The sequence below is a fragment of the Phodopus roborovskii genome, unplaced genomic scaffold (assembly GCF_943737965.1).
Source record: "Phodopus roborovskii unplaced genomic scaffold, PHOROB, whole genome shotgun sequence".
In the NCBI taxonomy this organism is placed as follows: domain Eukaryota; kingdom Metazoa; phylum Chordata; class Mammalia; order Rodentia; family Cricetidae; genus Phodopus; species Phodopus roborovskii.
The window spans coordinates 4,058,023-4,074,755 of record NW_026126578.1 but is presented as its reverse complement, the minus strand read 5'-3'; the positions used below and the strand labels follow the sequence as shown (position 1 = coordinate 4,074,755).

Here is a 16,733-nt window from a genome sequence, read left to right as displayed (position 1 = left end):
TTTCTAATTGTATTAATACCTATGTCTTGCACCAGGACAGAAACTTCTTAAGAATAGGAAATTTTATTTCTCAACTCTTTCATTCCATAAAATGGATGTGCATAAGGCATCTTGTAACCAGCCCGCCTGGAGGGAATGGATATACTCTACCATGACTCATGTCCTTTTCTTTTTTGGATCATTTAAAGTATGGAACCCAAGAAATTAGAATCACCTCAGGAATCTTCTGCTAGAAAATCAAAGTCTGAAGGCGTTGGCAGCTGGAGGAGGGTTTCATCTGAAAGAGGGGGAACTTGTCTCCTCAACAAAGTTTCACAATGTGCCTGGTCCTACAGAAGACAGGAGAAGACAGGAGTGGCGGGTTGCACAATGGCCCTTCCCTCCTGGTGAGTTAATGTAAAGGGGACTACAAATCACACTGGCAAGAAACTGACTCCCTGTACTCAGTTCTCTAGAAGCTGTCAGATCTATAGACTTTAGAAACTGGAAAGGCCTACCTATATATCAGATGGGAATGCTGGTCTCTGTAGCTGCTGTTCTGGCTTAAGTTGTGAGATTATCTGGCTACAGTGGTCTGTTTTCCCCTGCTCAGCCTCACCTGCTTACTTTGTAATAAGCTCTAAGTAATCAAGAAAATCTCTGATCTGTGTATCTCCTGTGAATTCTTTCAGCAAATATCTCAAGCGCTAAAGGGAGTTCAGACCCAGGTCCTGGAGGATATACTCTCATGATCCGAAAGAATTTGTATTGCTTGTTCTCACCAAACCCTAAATTTCCTGAAAATGTTAACCTTGATAATATTGTTCATTGTCCTCAAGACCTGGACAGGGCTGTATATGAGTTTGTAAACACATATTGACTGACAGCATGAATGGAGGCAGACTAGTTTCTGACAAACATCATAGATCTGGCAGTGCACTGGGTGAGAAAATGACATACATACATACATGCATACATACGTACATACAGAGAGAGAGAGAGAGAGAGAGAGAGAGAGAGAGAGAGAGAGAGAGAGAGAGAAAGGAAGGTGTGAGCACTGGTAGTTCTAACCTGTATCCTACAAGGATAGTGACTTGACGCTTTTAACCCTACCAATGCTCAGGTACCTGGCCATCTGTTGGTTCCTCCTCAACCATATATCTGGCCTTACTCTCTGTGAGAGAGCTTTGAGAATGGAGAAGGGCAGCAGATGCTTCTGAGGAGGCCCAGATGGTGCTCTGGGATGCAGCTAGAATCTCAAATCAGTCCCGGCTACAGCTTTCCTGTTACCTGCTTTGATCTCAAACACATCTAATAGATTTCCAGAACACAGACTGCTGGAGGCTGCTCCAGGAAACAGGTGCAGACAGTTTTGCATTTTTGGCAAAGCAGTCTGCTGTCACTTGGCTACTTTTGTATTTACATAAAGGATGTTGATAAACAAATGAGTACAATAGAAAGTCAAGGCAAGGGTAATCAGGCAAATGCCTGTGAAACTGCAAATATCACATCTTGATCACCTCTCTTCCTTGTGTCTAGCACAGTGGCAGATCTGCAGGGTCCAGCTGTACTGACTGCAGAACTTCTAGAATAGCTTGTCCCCACTCTGTGTGAGCAGCAGCCCTTGACATAACAGGAAGCACAGCTAGCATGGCCCCACACTTTGGTTAGTATTCATATGAGCTGGGCACATCAAGGAGCACTCTAAAATCTGCTGAAGGAGGGAGAAAACAGTAGCCTAGGGGCTTGTGGGCATACTGGAAGATATCTCAGATGGCCCTGGGCAGCCGACAGGAGGCTTGAAATAGCCATCTCTTTTCAGAAGAAAGGAACAAAGAATTGGAGTTGGTAGCCCTGGGACATTTCTCGTAAGATTGGCCTCCTTCCTGGATGGGAGAGAGCCTTGCCTACATAATTGATTTGATAAAATAACTTTTCCAAAGGTATGAAAGTTAGGAAGGCTAGATGCCTTATTCTGTGGATAAATCACTTTCACCTGTTCACTCATTCCTTCTGGGGATGTGTCAAAGAAGTAATTTCAGAACCCCTATCAAACACGCAAGTGACGAGAAAACTTCTCTCTGGCCTTTCTGACCTTCCTCTTGCCCTGTGGGTTCTGCTCCTTATAAGCTGTTGAAAGGGTCGTTTTCTAACATAAATCAGACTCTGCGGCCTCCTCCCTCCTCTGGCGGTCTTGCGGAGAACCGAGTCCGAAGCTTTGCAGAAGTTCTTCTGCATCTTCTACAGGAACATAGCCCGCATTCTCTGCAGAAACAGTCACTCATTCTATCCAGCATCAGTCCCATTTTCTCCAGGAGCAGCCCCCATTCTCTGCAGGAGCAAAGCCCTGCTTCATTGCTCTATGATTTTCTACCTCCACCCTGCCAGCCTGTCACAGCTCTCCTCATCCCCTTTCTCTCCATTACCTTTGCAGTCTCATTTCATGGGAGATTCTTCTTGAAGAATCCCCCCAGCCTTCCCTGACTGCACTCAGCTATAATAGGAGTCCCAGAGGTGCTCTGTTCCTTTGCCATTTGTTCCCAGAATGTACAGTGTTCTTCTACTGTACAAAATGCAGAACCCATGAAACAAAGGACTTTGATTCCCTGTATTGTCCCCTGCAGCCAGACAACTACCTTGCATGTAGTTGACCTTAAGTTTGAGATTCATGAAAGAACAAGAACTGGAAACTGCCTAAACTGCACATTGGGGCAGGGGAAAAGACTTAGTGGGTAAAGTACTTGCTGCACAAGAATGAGGACCTCAGGTCAAATTCCCGGTAGCCACTCGTGCCTTGCTCTAAACCTACATTCCTGTGGCTTTATCACAGCAGTTTTTAAAGAGACTAATTAATATATCTCTCTCATTTTAAAGCATTCATTGATGGTAGACATTGGATCCTGCTCCAAACTAGATTCAGGGAATCCACTCAGGTGTACTGAGCAGGGCCTGTGTATGAATTACTGTGTGGAACCCTAGGGAATCACAGAAGGAGATAGGCCATGGCCTATGCTCATGACACTCATGTATCAAGCCCAGCAGAAGCGAAGATGTTCTAAAACAGAAGTTCTCAGTCTCTGGGTCACAGCCTCTTCAGGATCACGTATAAGATACCCTGCATACCATGTATTTACATTATGATTCATAAAAGTAGCCAAATCACAGCTAAGAAGCAGCAATGAAATAATTTTATGGTTTGAGGTCACAACGGCATGAAGAAAAATATATTAAGAGGTCACAGTTTTAGGAAGGTGGAGAATTGCTGTTTGAAAGAGACACACACGGTATCTCTCAATCTCACGAGAACACTATTGAAACAATGGACCCCTAAGATAGAAGAATTTCTCCAATAATCCCATGCTAGAAGAAAATGAGGCTCCAGCCAGAAGGGAAATTTGTCTTCCCAAAAGAGATTTCACCCAGTTTAGTAACTTCCCATAGCACTTTACAGGGAATACTGAAGCCCAGGCAATGATTGATCTTAAGTGGGGCTTCTTAGGCACACATGTCCTCGGCTTTCTATTTATACTTTAGTATTGCTTCAGGATCCCAAAGATAGACTTGAAAAAGGTATTGTTTTCTGTATCTCTTTGTCTCCCCCTTTTCTTTTGTTGATGTAGCCATACTGGGTAAACATCATTTTTATGAGTTCTGCTCTTAATTTGACTCTTTCACTTGTCTTATTGAGGACAGGTGGCAGATCTGGCATGGGGCACAGGCTATACCCTTGATAAGATTTATAGGGCACCAAGCATATGCAAGATTTGTTTGCTTATTTGTTTATTTTCAAAACAACAAAGCAATAAGTAGCATCAGTTCCTGATGGATAGCTGGGAAAAAAACAGAATAAAAATGGAGCAAGATCACTGTAGCTTGGAATAGTATAAAGCTCAAAGGCCTTCTAGATATGAACCGCAGACAGATCTAAATGATCAGATGGACATGGTATGAGTGACAGCATTATTGACTGAAGGCATATTTTGTACAAGGGAAATAGCCACAGTATATTCAGAGGCAAAAGTAACAGAGACTGTGAGACAATTCATGTCCTCTGAGTAAATAATCCTAAGCACAGAGGACTGTGAATATGGAGAGAATATACTCTCCCTCACACTCAGATGGTCCAGGGAACTGCCAGACAACTATCATCTTCTATGGGTTATACATGAACCAAACCTACATAAAAAGTGACACCTGTTATGAAGCCTAAGGCATGAGTGTACTGTTCCCCTACTGTATAAAAAGCATATTGACTAAGCCTGTCCCCTTACAATGCAATAGCCCTCCTTCTCTTGGAAGCCTCTAAGAGGGAACACCTTGCTTTTTCTGGTTAGAATAAGCCTTCTACCTGAGACCGATCATAGAGTGCTAGGGCACTAACCTCTTTCCTAGAGGACCATTCAACCTACCATCTTTATCTGCATCTTACCCACTCTGCAGCCTACCCACTCACTCCCCCAAACCTAACAAGACTGAAAGGAACTCAGAAAAAAGAAAACAGAAAAATTGCAGAGTAGGGAATGCAGGCTCAAAAGATGAGACAACAACAGGCCATGGAAGGCATGATTAGCAAACTTCTTTTGTCATAGAACCACGGTACTTCTACTTCCAGGTCATGTGCTATGTCCCAGCCATGCTTAGACTCTTAGCAGGAACCCTGTCTTAGAAAATGGAACTCAATGCATCAACATGCATGTACATGGCTATGTCTCAATGAAGCTCAGTCCCGTAACTAGCAGTCACTACAACAGAACCACTAGCTGAGGTTTGCGATCCCTGACAGCAGCCTCTTAAGTACCAAGGCAGAATTTACCTGCAGTTCTGATTATGGTGCTGGCAGAGAGGCTATAATACTACCAACAGAACCTGCTGGAAAGATTTTTCAAAAGGGCCTGATGTGATCACCTGCTGTTGGGGTCTTGGGGAACAGCACAGACACTTAAATAAGAGCAACCATTCTGAAAAGAAGGTGGTTATTTAAAAATGGTCTTGAGGAATATACAGCTGCAAAGTGCAGTGACTGGAGGAAAAGAAATAAATAGTGTTGTTGTAGGGAACAAAGGCAGTTGACAGCGCTTGTTTGGGGGCATTTACTAACCAGGTTCTTTTCAGACCTTGGATGAAAACATTCACTGTTGATTACCAGTCAAACAGTCAACCAGAATTTGCAGTTGAATGCGAGTCCACAGACAACTGAGAGGAATAATTTTCAATTTCAGACCCCAGAGAACCCCTGATTGATACCATCGTTTCTGTCAGGGCATCAGATGCCAAAATCTCCACTCCTCCTTCCTTTAAATTTTCTTTTCCGACCAGCTAGAGTGAAAAACTGAATTAAGATAAAAGAAAAATGCTAATCAGAGCCACACCAACTTCAGAGACTAGTCATCAGGACATAGCTTTAATCCTATGAAAAGATAAGAAAGTCATTTTGTCTGAGGACATTGTAACACACCAAACACACACACACACACACACACACACACCTGCGTACTACATATGGGCTCTTTATAATGTATTTGCACCGTTGGTATATCTGAAAATTCTGCTTCTAGTCTCAGCTCTGCTGTACTTAGGCAACGTAGTTCAGAGAGAACACCAAAGGTAGTAAGGGCTTAAAAATCATGTATTGCTTGCCCTTTACTCCAAGTAACATTGTAAAGTACAGTAAAAATTTACTTGGATTTCACTACAAAAAAAAAAAAGTATAAAATTCCACTTGGTTCTTTGCTTTCAAATAAATATCTGCAAAACAAAATTCCTATTATTTCTATTATTTCTATGTCTTATGAAAGTGTGTGTGTGTGTGTTTTGGGGAACATCAGACAAAAAAAAATGATGGCCTACTAGCAGGTTTAAAACCAAGTACCTCATTCATGGAACATTTGGCTCAGTACCTGACAGCTACCCTGGCCTCTTCGACAAGGCTATTTGGCTCCAATGTCCTAACGTAGTCACTGTAACAGGTTGCTGGGAATAAAACCAGAGAAATACAATGGTATAGACAGAATCTGGGGCAGTTTAAGCCAGCTTAAATACCTGTTCTTGGATGCTAAAACCCAATCATTACAAACTGATCTAGGGCTTTGGGTCTGTCAGCCAGGATCTCCCATGTGTGATCAAGGGACTCATATATAAATCAGGCCTTTCTGGAACACATACCAGCCTCTTGCCTGTGGTAAATCACTAAAGGATTGCACAGAAGAGTTGAAAATGAGGATTGGCGAGCTGTAGTGCAAGATAGCATGTGTGACTAGCTATTTAAATCATTCAGCCGTCTATCACTGTGTTGTTACTAGTGACTCATTAGCTACAGAGACATCTGAGACCTTCAAGGAAAGAAGCACTCATGGGGTGATGTAATGGGGCCCTTTATGCTGCTCTACCTATATCTATTTCTATATATTCCTCATATATACTGACTGAATACAAAATTGAGGTGATTCCCTTACTGATGCTTTATGGCCAAACATTTATGGCCAAAGCTAGAGGAGTTGGGTGGAGTTGCTAAAGGCACTGGCTAGCAAGCTGGGCCAATGGAAAGTACATGGTTCCAGAAGAGGGGAATGTTATTAAGAGGGCTCAAGACACAAGTGGTAGCTGATGACTACCTGATTTCAGGCAAAAAGCCATAGATTCTTCATGAATGGAAGAAACTGAAATCCTACTGAGAATAACAAAACTAAGGGAGACTATATGTAGGCAGTATTTCTGATCTTCAATAATATAGTGCTGTGGCAAGCTCAGCCCAATGTCTTCCCAGTGTGTTTGATGAAGATACCAGACAGGCTGAAGTATTCAACTGTATCTCGTCAGATCTTGCTCTACGGTGATTTCCTGTACTCTTTTTGAAACTCAGAAGTGGTCTCTGATGCTCTAAGAAATTCAAAGCACAAAGCCCTTTCTGATTATCCTGATTCTACTTATAAGATGGGCCCTGCCTCCTGGTACCTGGTTGAGTTCATAAGAAGGAAGAAACCTTAGAGGTTAATGGGACTTTGGGGTTAGTCTCCACAAAGAGCTGCAAACTGGAGTAGACAGTGGACAGAATCTAGGACTGTCATTGAGTCTTCCTGTACAGCAGGGTTTTCTCTTTCAAGCCTTTGAGTGCAATGATTTCCACTCTCTGTACCAGTTCTGCTTTGCTGGGAGTCTCCCTCCTCCTATCTGACTAATCAAGGGACCAAGATGGTGAAAACTCCATTCATTCCATGAGTCTCCTCCCAAACGAGCTGGCCAGTCCTAGCAGGCAGGATGGGATGGCCTTACCCTTAGCTACATACTGCTGAATTTGAAAACAACCAGTTTCAGAGGACTGCTTAGAAAGAAGCTCAGTGCTTGCTACCATCACAGCAGGAAACAAAACAGTGGCATTTTCATAGGCCTCAGACATAAATATGAATAGACAAACCCAAAAGGCAGAAACAGGATCTCAATAAACATCATGGATACTGGATACTGGCATGGCATGATGCACACACAGCCCTGGCAAAATCTACACATGTCAAACATGCCTCACCTGACTTTGGATTCAAGTTGAAGGTTCTTTCTCATCATTCTAGGAGGGAAAATAGATTTTATATACTTGTGTATGTATGACTATGTAGTGGAGAAAGTGGAAAGCTGAAGCCAACTGATGTAAGTTCTTTCTTTACCTAGTTCTTATTTAAATAAACATTGAATAGTGGAAATGTTCTTTACAAAATTTAACAACTGAGCTAGGTGTAGTGGCTCTGGCCTTTAATTCTAGCAACCAGGAGGCAGATGCAGGCAGATCTCTGTGAGTTCAAGGCCAGCCTGGTCTACAGAGTGAGTTCCAGGACAACCAGAGCAACACAGAAAAAACCTGTATCAATAAAAACGAAGCAAAACCAATAAATAAATAAATAAATACATAAATAAATAAATAAATAAATACATAAATAAGACTAACAACTGAAAAGAAACTATGTGCCTGTTTAAATAACAAAACAATGGTGTTTAAAATGCAAGATAAGGCTCAGCCTAGCAACATTCAAAAGTTAAAAGTAGATTTGAACCCACTCTACTTTTCTTGCCCTTCTGGACTATCTTCAAGTGCCATCATCTGTCCCTTTATTACAGTAACCATTTCACAGTGTTCTTTTTGCTGCTATTGCTTTTCAACACTGCTCATTTCATCTTCAGAGAGCAGGTGTGATTTTTCCATTCCCAAATACCCATGGTTCCCTGCTTACACACTTTTGTGCAGTCTGCATAGATTCAAGAGGAGTTAGATAGAGCCAGCTGGATGTGGTGGCTCCTGCCTACAGGCCCTGGCACTCTGGAGGTAGAGGGAAAATGTGGTTCAAGGCCAGCCTAGCCTACATAGTGAATTCCAGAATAGCCAGGACTGGAGAGTGAAATCTCCATTTTCTCAAGGTAAACAAACCAAATTGAGAACAACAGCAAAAAATCCAAGCCCTCTTTGTTGGTGAGTTTTTGTCAGTTTTACATAAGTATAGAGTCATCTAGGACAAAGAAGGAACCTCAACTGTGGAACTGTCTCCATCAGACTGTCCTGTAGGCAAGTCTGTGGGTCCTTTTCTTGACTATTGATATGGGTGGATCCAGACCATTGTGGGGGCTTGTTCTGGGTCATGAGAAGCAACCTAGTAAACAGCTTTCCTTCGTGGTTTCTGCTTCCTGGCTGGCTTGCCTCAATGATGGACCATGGCAGAGGTGTAAACCAAGTCAACCTCTTTCCAACTCCCAATTGCTTTTGGCCATGGTGTTTATCACAGCATCTGATAGCAAACTAGGAAACAAGAAAAAAAAGGAACCAAACCAAACAAAAACAAAAACAAAAAAAAACAAAAACAAAACAAAAAAAAAAAAAAAAACAAGACAAAAACTCTAGTTCTAGTCAGTCAGTTTGATGTGATGACAACACCTGTGTGGTACTCCTTTAGATAAACTTTGAGATTTGGGAGTGGAAATATCATGTCATAGCATTCCTGATCCCAGTAGGGGCAGATTTCACTTGGTGATAATATTTTTGGAGCTACTCTCATATGTGGAAGACAAGATTCCAATTTCTGCAGAAATGTTCCTATCTCCCTTTCCTACTACCACATCTGGTCCCAGCACGAGTTTAGATGCTTGCTATCAACGGCCATAGTCCTATCATCCAATAGAATGGTACTCCATTAGACAAAAGGGATTCTCTCATTGAAGATTTCCTTTATAGCCTGGTTCTGTTCCGCTATGTGCAGAAATGTGGCCCGTGGGTGGGCCTGATGCTGAACATCTTTGAAACCAGGTCAACTTGCAGCAATGAATGCCCCCCTGCCCTAAATCGCTTTAATCATTCCTCCTCTTCTCACACATTTATGGGCAAATAACTGCACAGTGCACACAATCCTCTGTCTCTGAGGCCTCCGGCCCCCTACCCATTTGCCAAGTTCTGCTTTCTTAGGTGCAGTCGGGCTTGACAAAGCTTATGCCATTGCTCACATAAAAGAAACAATGTACAGACAAACACCCCTTAATTCCAGGGATTCTGCCTGATGCTAGCAGCATTAACACTGCACTGCAAGCACCACAGTTGACTTTATCAAACTATAATGTTAGCAGGGGGCATGATCTTGGGAGACTTCTATATGCACCAATTCATTGATTGGTTATATAGTATAAACATGCCTAGAAACTACTTCAGATAACAAGTGGTTACAAATCTTGAGATAAATGGATCAGTTACATTGTCCCTGAAATTTTGGCAACACCAACTTTTATGCAGACTACTCCCTCTAATAATACAACCACTGACCTAATCACTGTTTTTCATAGAAAACAATCTAATCTTTGAGCAGACAGTGGCCAGAATAATTACCATCTCTGAGATGGTATTATGTGGTATTATTTCACTATTTATACTATTGTGTGGACTCTTTTATATTTTTTTAAGTTTTCTTTTTTAATTTCATCTCATATTCCAAGCACAGTTCTCCCTCCCACACCTCCTCCCACTCCATCTCTCCATAGTCACACCTATAGATAATTCCCAATTCTTAGACTCTATTCCAGTATGGCTAATGTTTATCATACCATCTCTGATCATATTTCAGGGATCTAATTCTAGAAAGTCATAGGACAGCAATGATCAAGCAAGGTAACAGTGATCCTTTGCATTGTTCCTAAAACAGAAATAAATTTCACTGGGATGACATTTTATATCGAAAATAAAAACCTTGTTTGGTCTCTGTGTTCTACTAGTAAAATAAACCAGTGAGAAATTTCACAGAGCTATCCTTAGAAGAATCAAAATGGACTTCAATTCTGCAACACAGTAAATAGTTATTACAGAATTTACTGTTGATTTTTTTTTTCTGAGACAATAGAATTCTACTTGGGGTACTTAAACTATTATCAGAACAAAATGGAATGTTTGTGACTTTGTAAGGTTGCCAACTTAGCAAAAATAAATAAATAAATAAAACTACATGAATTTTTCTGTGATTTCTTTGTTTCATTTGGCAGCTGGCCTCTGTGTAATTTATATGCTATGGTTGCATATACACAGAGTGATTTTCTTAATTGATCACTCATATTTCTCTAGCCATATGCCTGTCATTAGAGTGTGTGAATTTTTGTCTATAAATCCATTGTTCCTAGTTCAGCACTTTTAATTATGCCAATGAACCATGTAAAACATTATAAGCCGTGAAGAGTGTACGAAGATAAGAAAGACTTGTAAAACTGAAGGATTAGAAATCATATTGTATGGACAGTTTAATCTTGTCCACTAGTCTGGTTCTACCAACAAAATGTCATCAACAGAAACTGGAATCAATGATTGAATTTCCCAAAAACCTTATATCAGTTCCAGATTTGTAAACGATAACACATGTGATCTTACCTAAAAAAGCCCCACAGTCACAAGTAGATATGGTTCAAAATGAAGGATAAAATAACACAGCAAAAACACTCTTAAAGCAACAGTACAACAATCTACAGTTCTAACACTATGCAGTCATTCTTACATTTTTATATCAGTAAGAAGAGGCAACAAGATATACTTCCAATATTACTGTGACACTTTTATGTCATTGAGAATAAGTACGTAGGACATAATTGATCCCTTTAACCTTCTGCATATGACATTGTTTTGTTTTTTAACAACAAAAGAATTATCTTTGTGCAGTTTGATGACAGTCATTGTCCTCTCCAAAAAAGTTATACTAGTTCCCAACCTACAGCACACATTTACATTTTTTTCTATTTCTATTGCATTTCAGAACCCTAACTCATATTTTACTATTCCCTTGGCCCAAGGATAGGAAATAAAATGAAATTCAAGTTGGTTTCACAGACAATAAACATACCTTATGAATCTGAAAAAAAAAAAAAAACTGTTGGAAGCAGCCAATGTTCAATGACTATATATTTTAGAAGAATTTCCTGTAAGATATTTTTACAATGAAAGCCATAGTCTAGAGCTATTCAGTGCCCTTAGTTTGAGAATTTTGCTTTCTTTCATGAGATAACCATTTTTAAAAGGCTAGGTTATAGTTCTGGAACCATTTCAGCAGGAAAACGAGCTAAATGCCATGAATCTTGGAATAAAAAAAAAAAAACAAAAACAAAACAAAAAACACACACATATGAAACAGAGGTATTAATAAATTACTAAACAAATTTCTGGCATTATCAATTGTATAAGATTTTATATATTCCAACTTAATCCTGTTTTCCGTATCTAAGTCTTTAAACCCTTAACAGCTTTGTCTAAGCATGAGAAAGATAGATCACCAAGTAAATGTGGTTGCTACAAATACTGATGACCTAGGGTCTGTCCCCTAGATCCACATGGTAGGAGGAGAGAACCAGCCCGTGAAAGTTGCCCTCTGACTTCCACATGTGTGTTATGGCATGGACATGTGTATGTGTACACACACACACACACATACACACACGTAAAAAAAAACAATAAAAAGCATTAGCATATGTGTTAAATTAAATTGCAATGTAATGACCCCTGATGTTCTATGTACTCAATGTATTTAATTTCTAATAGGGCTTTCTCCTATATGAGTGACTAAGGACTCAGTCTCTTCAAGCATCAGCCATAGTATTGCAGCAGTGCTGCTCACACTGCTCATATAATTTGCATATTTATAAAACTACAGCCAGATGGATGAATGTAAATATTAATGTGTATACATCATATCTAGGAACAATACTTCAGGGTTACATACTTGGTATGCAATTCACACATACAGCTAAATATGCATTAACCACATTTAAAAAACAGAATAATTTGTAATTTGTGGATTCATTAATTTATCAATACATGCAAGGACATGTTTATTCACTATATTTTGCACCAACTACAAACATTGGTATCCTAATCTCTCTCTCCACTATTCTCTCCTGTTTCTCTTTGAAAACTGTAGCTCTCATCGTGATTGCTTGCTTAAATTAAGTTGTACTACACTGTCAGAAAAATGATACAGATTAACTGATGTCCTTATATATCAGCCCATCTAGTTGTATTTGATGGGTATGCAACTGGGCAACTCTATCACCATATAGCTTGTGCACTATATCTGCAGTACAAGCCTAGATGAGCTACTAAAAAGACAGAACATCTGTAGCAGTGATTCTCAACTCTCCTTCCAAATGTTGAAACCCTTAATGTTTCATGTTGTGGTGACCCCAATTGTAAAAGTATTTTTGCTACTACTTTATAATTGTAAATTTGCGATTGTTGTGAATTGAAATGTAAATATCTGTTTTCTGATGGTCTTAGGCCACCATTATGAAAGAGTTGTTTGACCCTCAAAAGTGTCCTGACCTACATGTTGAGAACTACTGATCTCTAGTGATACTAATAATGATGAGTGAGTGCAATGCATTAATGGCACACCTGGAAAACAAGTACTGTGACTAACATCTATCCTAAAGAAGCATTCATGTAAGAATAGGAATGGTAAGTGAGTGGGAAGAAAGGCTTCATTTAGTTAGAGTAGATCATCTTGTTCTGGATACTAATCTTATATAAACATATTTACTTGAAAAGGACACAAAAGGGGACTATCCTACTGAAAATTTTAAACTCTTGCATCATTAAGCTATTAGTTCAGCATTCTTATATTTTTGAATATTCTATTCTGTATATATAAATCTCTTTGGAAGACACAGTCAATTTTGTTTCTATATGCACAGAACCAGACATTTCTGGAATGCACAGTGAGATGTACATTTTCACTTACCTTTTCTGCTGACTGTGCAGTGCCAAAAAATATAGGGATGAAGGCAAGCCATACAATACACGTGGTATACATAGTGAATCCAATGGGCTTGGCTTCATTAAAATTCTCTGGTACACCCCGAGTTTTGATGGCATACACAGTACATGTGACCATGAGAAGAATGCTATATCCCAAAGAGCAAATGATTTGAAGGTCTGTGATGTCACATTTGAGAACTCCCCTGGCTTGCTCTGGGTTCATTGTCTTGTGTTCATCATAGTCTATGATGATGTTGGGTGGGTCAACCCCAAACCAAATGAAGACACCTAGAAGCTGCACTGATATTAAGCTGGAAGTGATCGCCAGTTGTGATGTTGGGCTAATGAGTCTGGGAGCTGTCACTGATTTCTTGCCCTGCTCAAATATGCGATAAATTCGGTTGGTTTTTGTTAAAAGGGCTGCATAACTGATGCACATGCCCAAGCCCAAGAATACACGCCGGAAAGAACACACTGCCACATCTGGTTTGGCAATCATTAAGAAGGTTATGATGTAGCAGAGAAAGATGCCAGTCAATAAAACGTAGCTGAGTTCTCGCCCAGAAGCCCGGACAATAGGTGTGTCATTGTAGCGGATGAAAGTGGCCATGACAAAGATGGTGGCAATGATCCCCAACATTGCCAGGAAGACAGGAATGACAGCCCAGGGAGAGTGCCACTCCAGTTTGATGATGGGGATGTTCTGACAGCCAGTTCGATTCTCATTGGGCCTCTGGTCATAGGGACAATGTTGACATGTCATCTCGTCAAACTGATATTGGTATCCGTCACAGGGCTCACAGGTCCAGCAACAAGGGGTTCCCTTCTGTGTCTTCTTCCTCTGTCCAGGTTTGCAAGGCAATGTGCATACAGAGGATGGGATCTCCCGAACTCCTTTGCCCCATTGCATGTCTTCTATCTGTGTATAGAATAAGAAATGAGAGAAAACAGGCAGGTCATTTACATTAGAGTCATAAAAAAGCATGAATGACAAAAAGTGCCAACATTACTGCAGCTAACAGTAGCACAGGGAACTCTCCAGAGCAGCTGAACAGAAATACATGGACATATGATCAACTGTGCCTCCCCTGTAGAGATATGGAAATGATATGGCTGGGCAGAGAGAGGAAATGGTAAGTTGGGAGGAGACAGGAATTCAATTTCTTTTCAGTCTGAGGATTTCATAGAGATAGGAGCTCTAGGTGTTGGCTGCTTTGCTTTTCTGATCTTTCTGCTTTCACCCCCTAATATCTGAATATCTGACTCTGGATTTTTATTATGAAGACCAAATACAATTCGTGCAATACTTCCCCAGGTGAGTACAAAGTCTCAAGTTGAAGGAGAGGCGCTCAAAACCAACAGTAATACCAAAACACACCTTATTTCTCAAAATAGGTGTTCACACACACACACATGTACACACACACACACACACACACAAACAGACACACACACACGGGGGGGGGGAGAGTAAGAAAGAGAGAGAGAGAGAAACTTAATATAATTTTAGATAACACTGTAGTGCTTACCACTTCCCTGCAGGATTTTACAGAGACTTTCACAGTCCCTCAGATAATGGCCCTGGTCATTGAGGGATGCTGGGACAGACAGATGCACCTGGTTTCTTACCATAGATCAGCAATAGTGCTCATTGTTTCAGGCTTCATGGGCAACATCACAGCATGCAAGAAGTAATATGTAAGGAAATGTAAGGATTGAGTGGTATGGAAACATTTAAAGGTTTGCCAACCATCTCTCTAAAGGCAAAATTAAAACCAAATCTCTGTGGTACCACAGAGACTGGAAAGTATTGGCTGCATTGGAATATTGGCTTCTGGGGAAGTCAGTTGTGTTCTGGGAAACACTAAGGAGAACTTTGTTACTGAACTAGATGCTACTGGCACTGGCATTTTCCCTCACGACCAGCACTTTATCTACCTTTCTTTCTTGCTATGGGTTCCTCTCATCCCTTCTCTACCCCCACGGGAACTGTAATTTGCACACAGATGCTGAGGGGTGCATACATGATTCAGGTCTGGCCAGACAGTACACCATAGCTCTTCCCTAGCTTGAACATGTGTTTGGTTCACTTGGAGGGAATTCAGTAAGTCTTGCTGAGATCTATTTCCAGATTTTTCTCATTCATACAGTCTGGAACAGGGCCTGAGAATGTACCTCTTTAACAAGAAGAACCCAAGTGACAGTGCTCAGGCCTGCTTAGCGACCGCTCTTGTCAACTGTCACATCAAACTCCAAGCCATGAGATCCCTGTGTCATATCAGATAATTTAGTTTCAGTTCATTACCTGAGATTGCAGGAAATAAAATTATTGGCCTTGTTGGACAGTGCTTGTGGCTACAGGAATGAATGTGCTAGAAAAATAAGCCAACAGAGAGAGATCAGAGCAGAGGGTTCTCTCTAAGCTCTTGCATAGAGTAGCGCCTGTAGTAGACATTGCTTTAGACAATGTCATGGTGTGAGATAGTTATTTTCTCCTGGTACATCATCTATGTTACCTCAGAAGAATTTGTACTTCTGTTGCCTGTAACTAGAGCTTGAGAACGGGATGCTATAACCACATAGTTTTGGTAGAAACAGGCTTACAAAGATAAACAGTCTGTTAATTATTTTATAAATAAATCCCATCAAAGAGATATGGCTGATTTTGTCTAACTGAATTTTTCATATTGACCTAATTAGAATTTTAATATAATTGCACCAAAGATAGATTAGAAAGATGCTAGAAACTTCAAAACATTTAAGATCTATTTTTGGGAGGTAGGAGAAACAGGAAATATAACTTTATCAGTCAGTGGAATTTTGATGCTGTTAATGTGGGATGCAGCATAGAGCAGGAAGCTGGCTCCCATCAACATTTGTATCTGAGCAGCATTCACACTTTGAACCAAAAGACCTTGTTGTGGGTTAATTGCACTCTGTGTAAAGATGTATTGCTGTGATTGGTGTAATAAAAAAATTGAACAGCCAATAGCTAGGCAGGAGGTATGAGGGGACTTCAGGCAGAGAGAGAACTCTGGGAAGAAGAAAGGTAAGATTCACCAGTGAGACACAGAGAGGAAACAGGAGGCGAGGGTTGGAAGAAAGGTAAAGCCACATGGCAGAATGTAGATTACTATAAATGAGTTCACTTAAGTTTTAAGAACTAGTGAGACAAGCCTAAGCTAAGACCAAGATTTCAAAATTAATAATAAGTCTACTTGTCATTACTTGTGAGCTGGGCCCCAAAGAAAAGTCTGACTCCAATACCTAACTCAATAAACAAACATGTGCAGCAAAATGTCAAAACATCCTTAACAAAAAGTTGGGTTTCAACTTGAACCAGAGATCCAAGAATGTTCTGAGGTCTTTCATGTGAATTCATTTGTCTGAGAATAAAACCCAAGTCAGCACTAATAAATCTAACTAAATATAAGCCATAATAAGTTCATTTGAAACAATATCTTTTTGAGGCAGTAAGTTATTGGCTGCCATCCCAAAGCCATAA

At 40.3% G+C, this 16,733-nt stretch overlaps 1 protein-coding gene across 1 annotated transcript in view; it reads right to left on the bottom strand.

The window, feature by feature from the left end:
• The window catches only part of Grm7 (glutamate metabotropic receptor 7), an 803,889-nt gene that overhangs the window by 140,093 nt on the left and 647,063 nt on the right, over positions 1 to 16,733 (bottom strand). Inside the window, 1 exon segment of the mRNA XM_051203689.1 lies at positions 13,212 to 14,147. Within this exon segment, the coding sequence (XP_051059646.1) occupies positions 13,212 to 14,147 (936 nt within the window).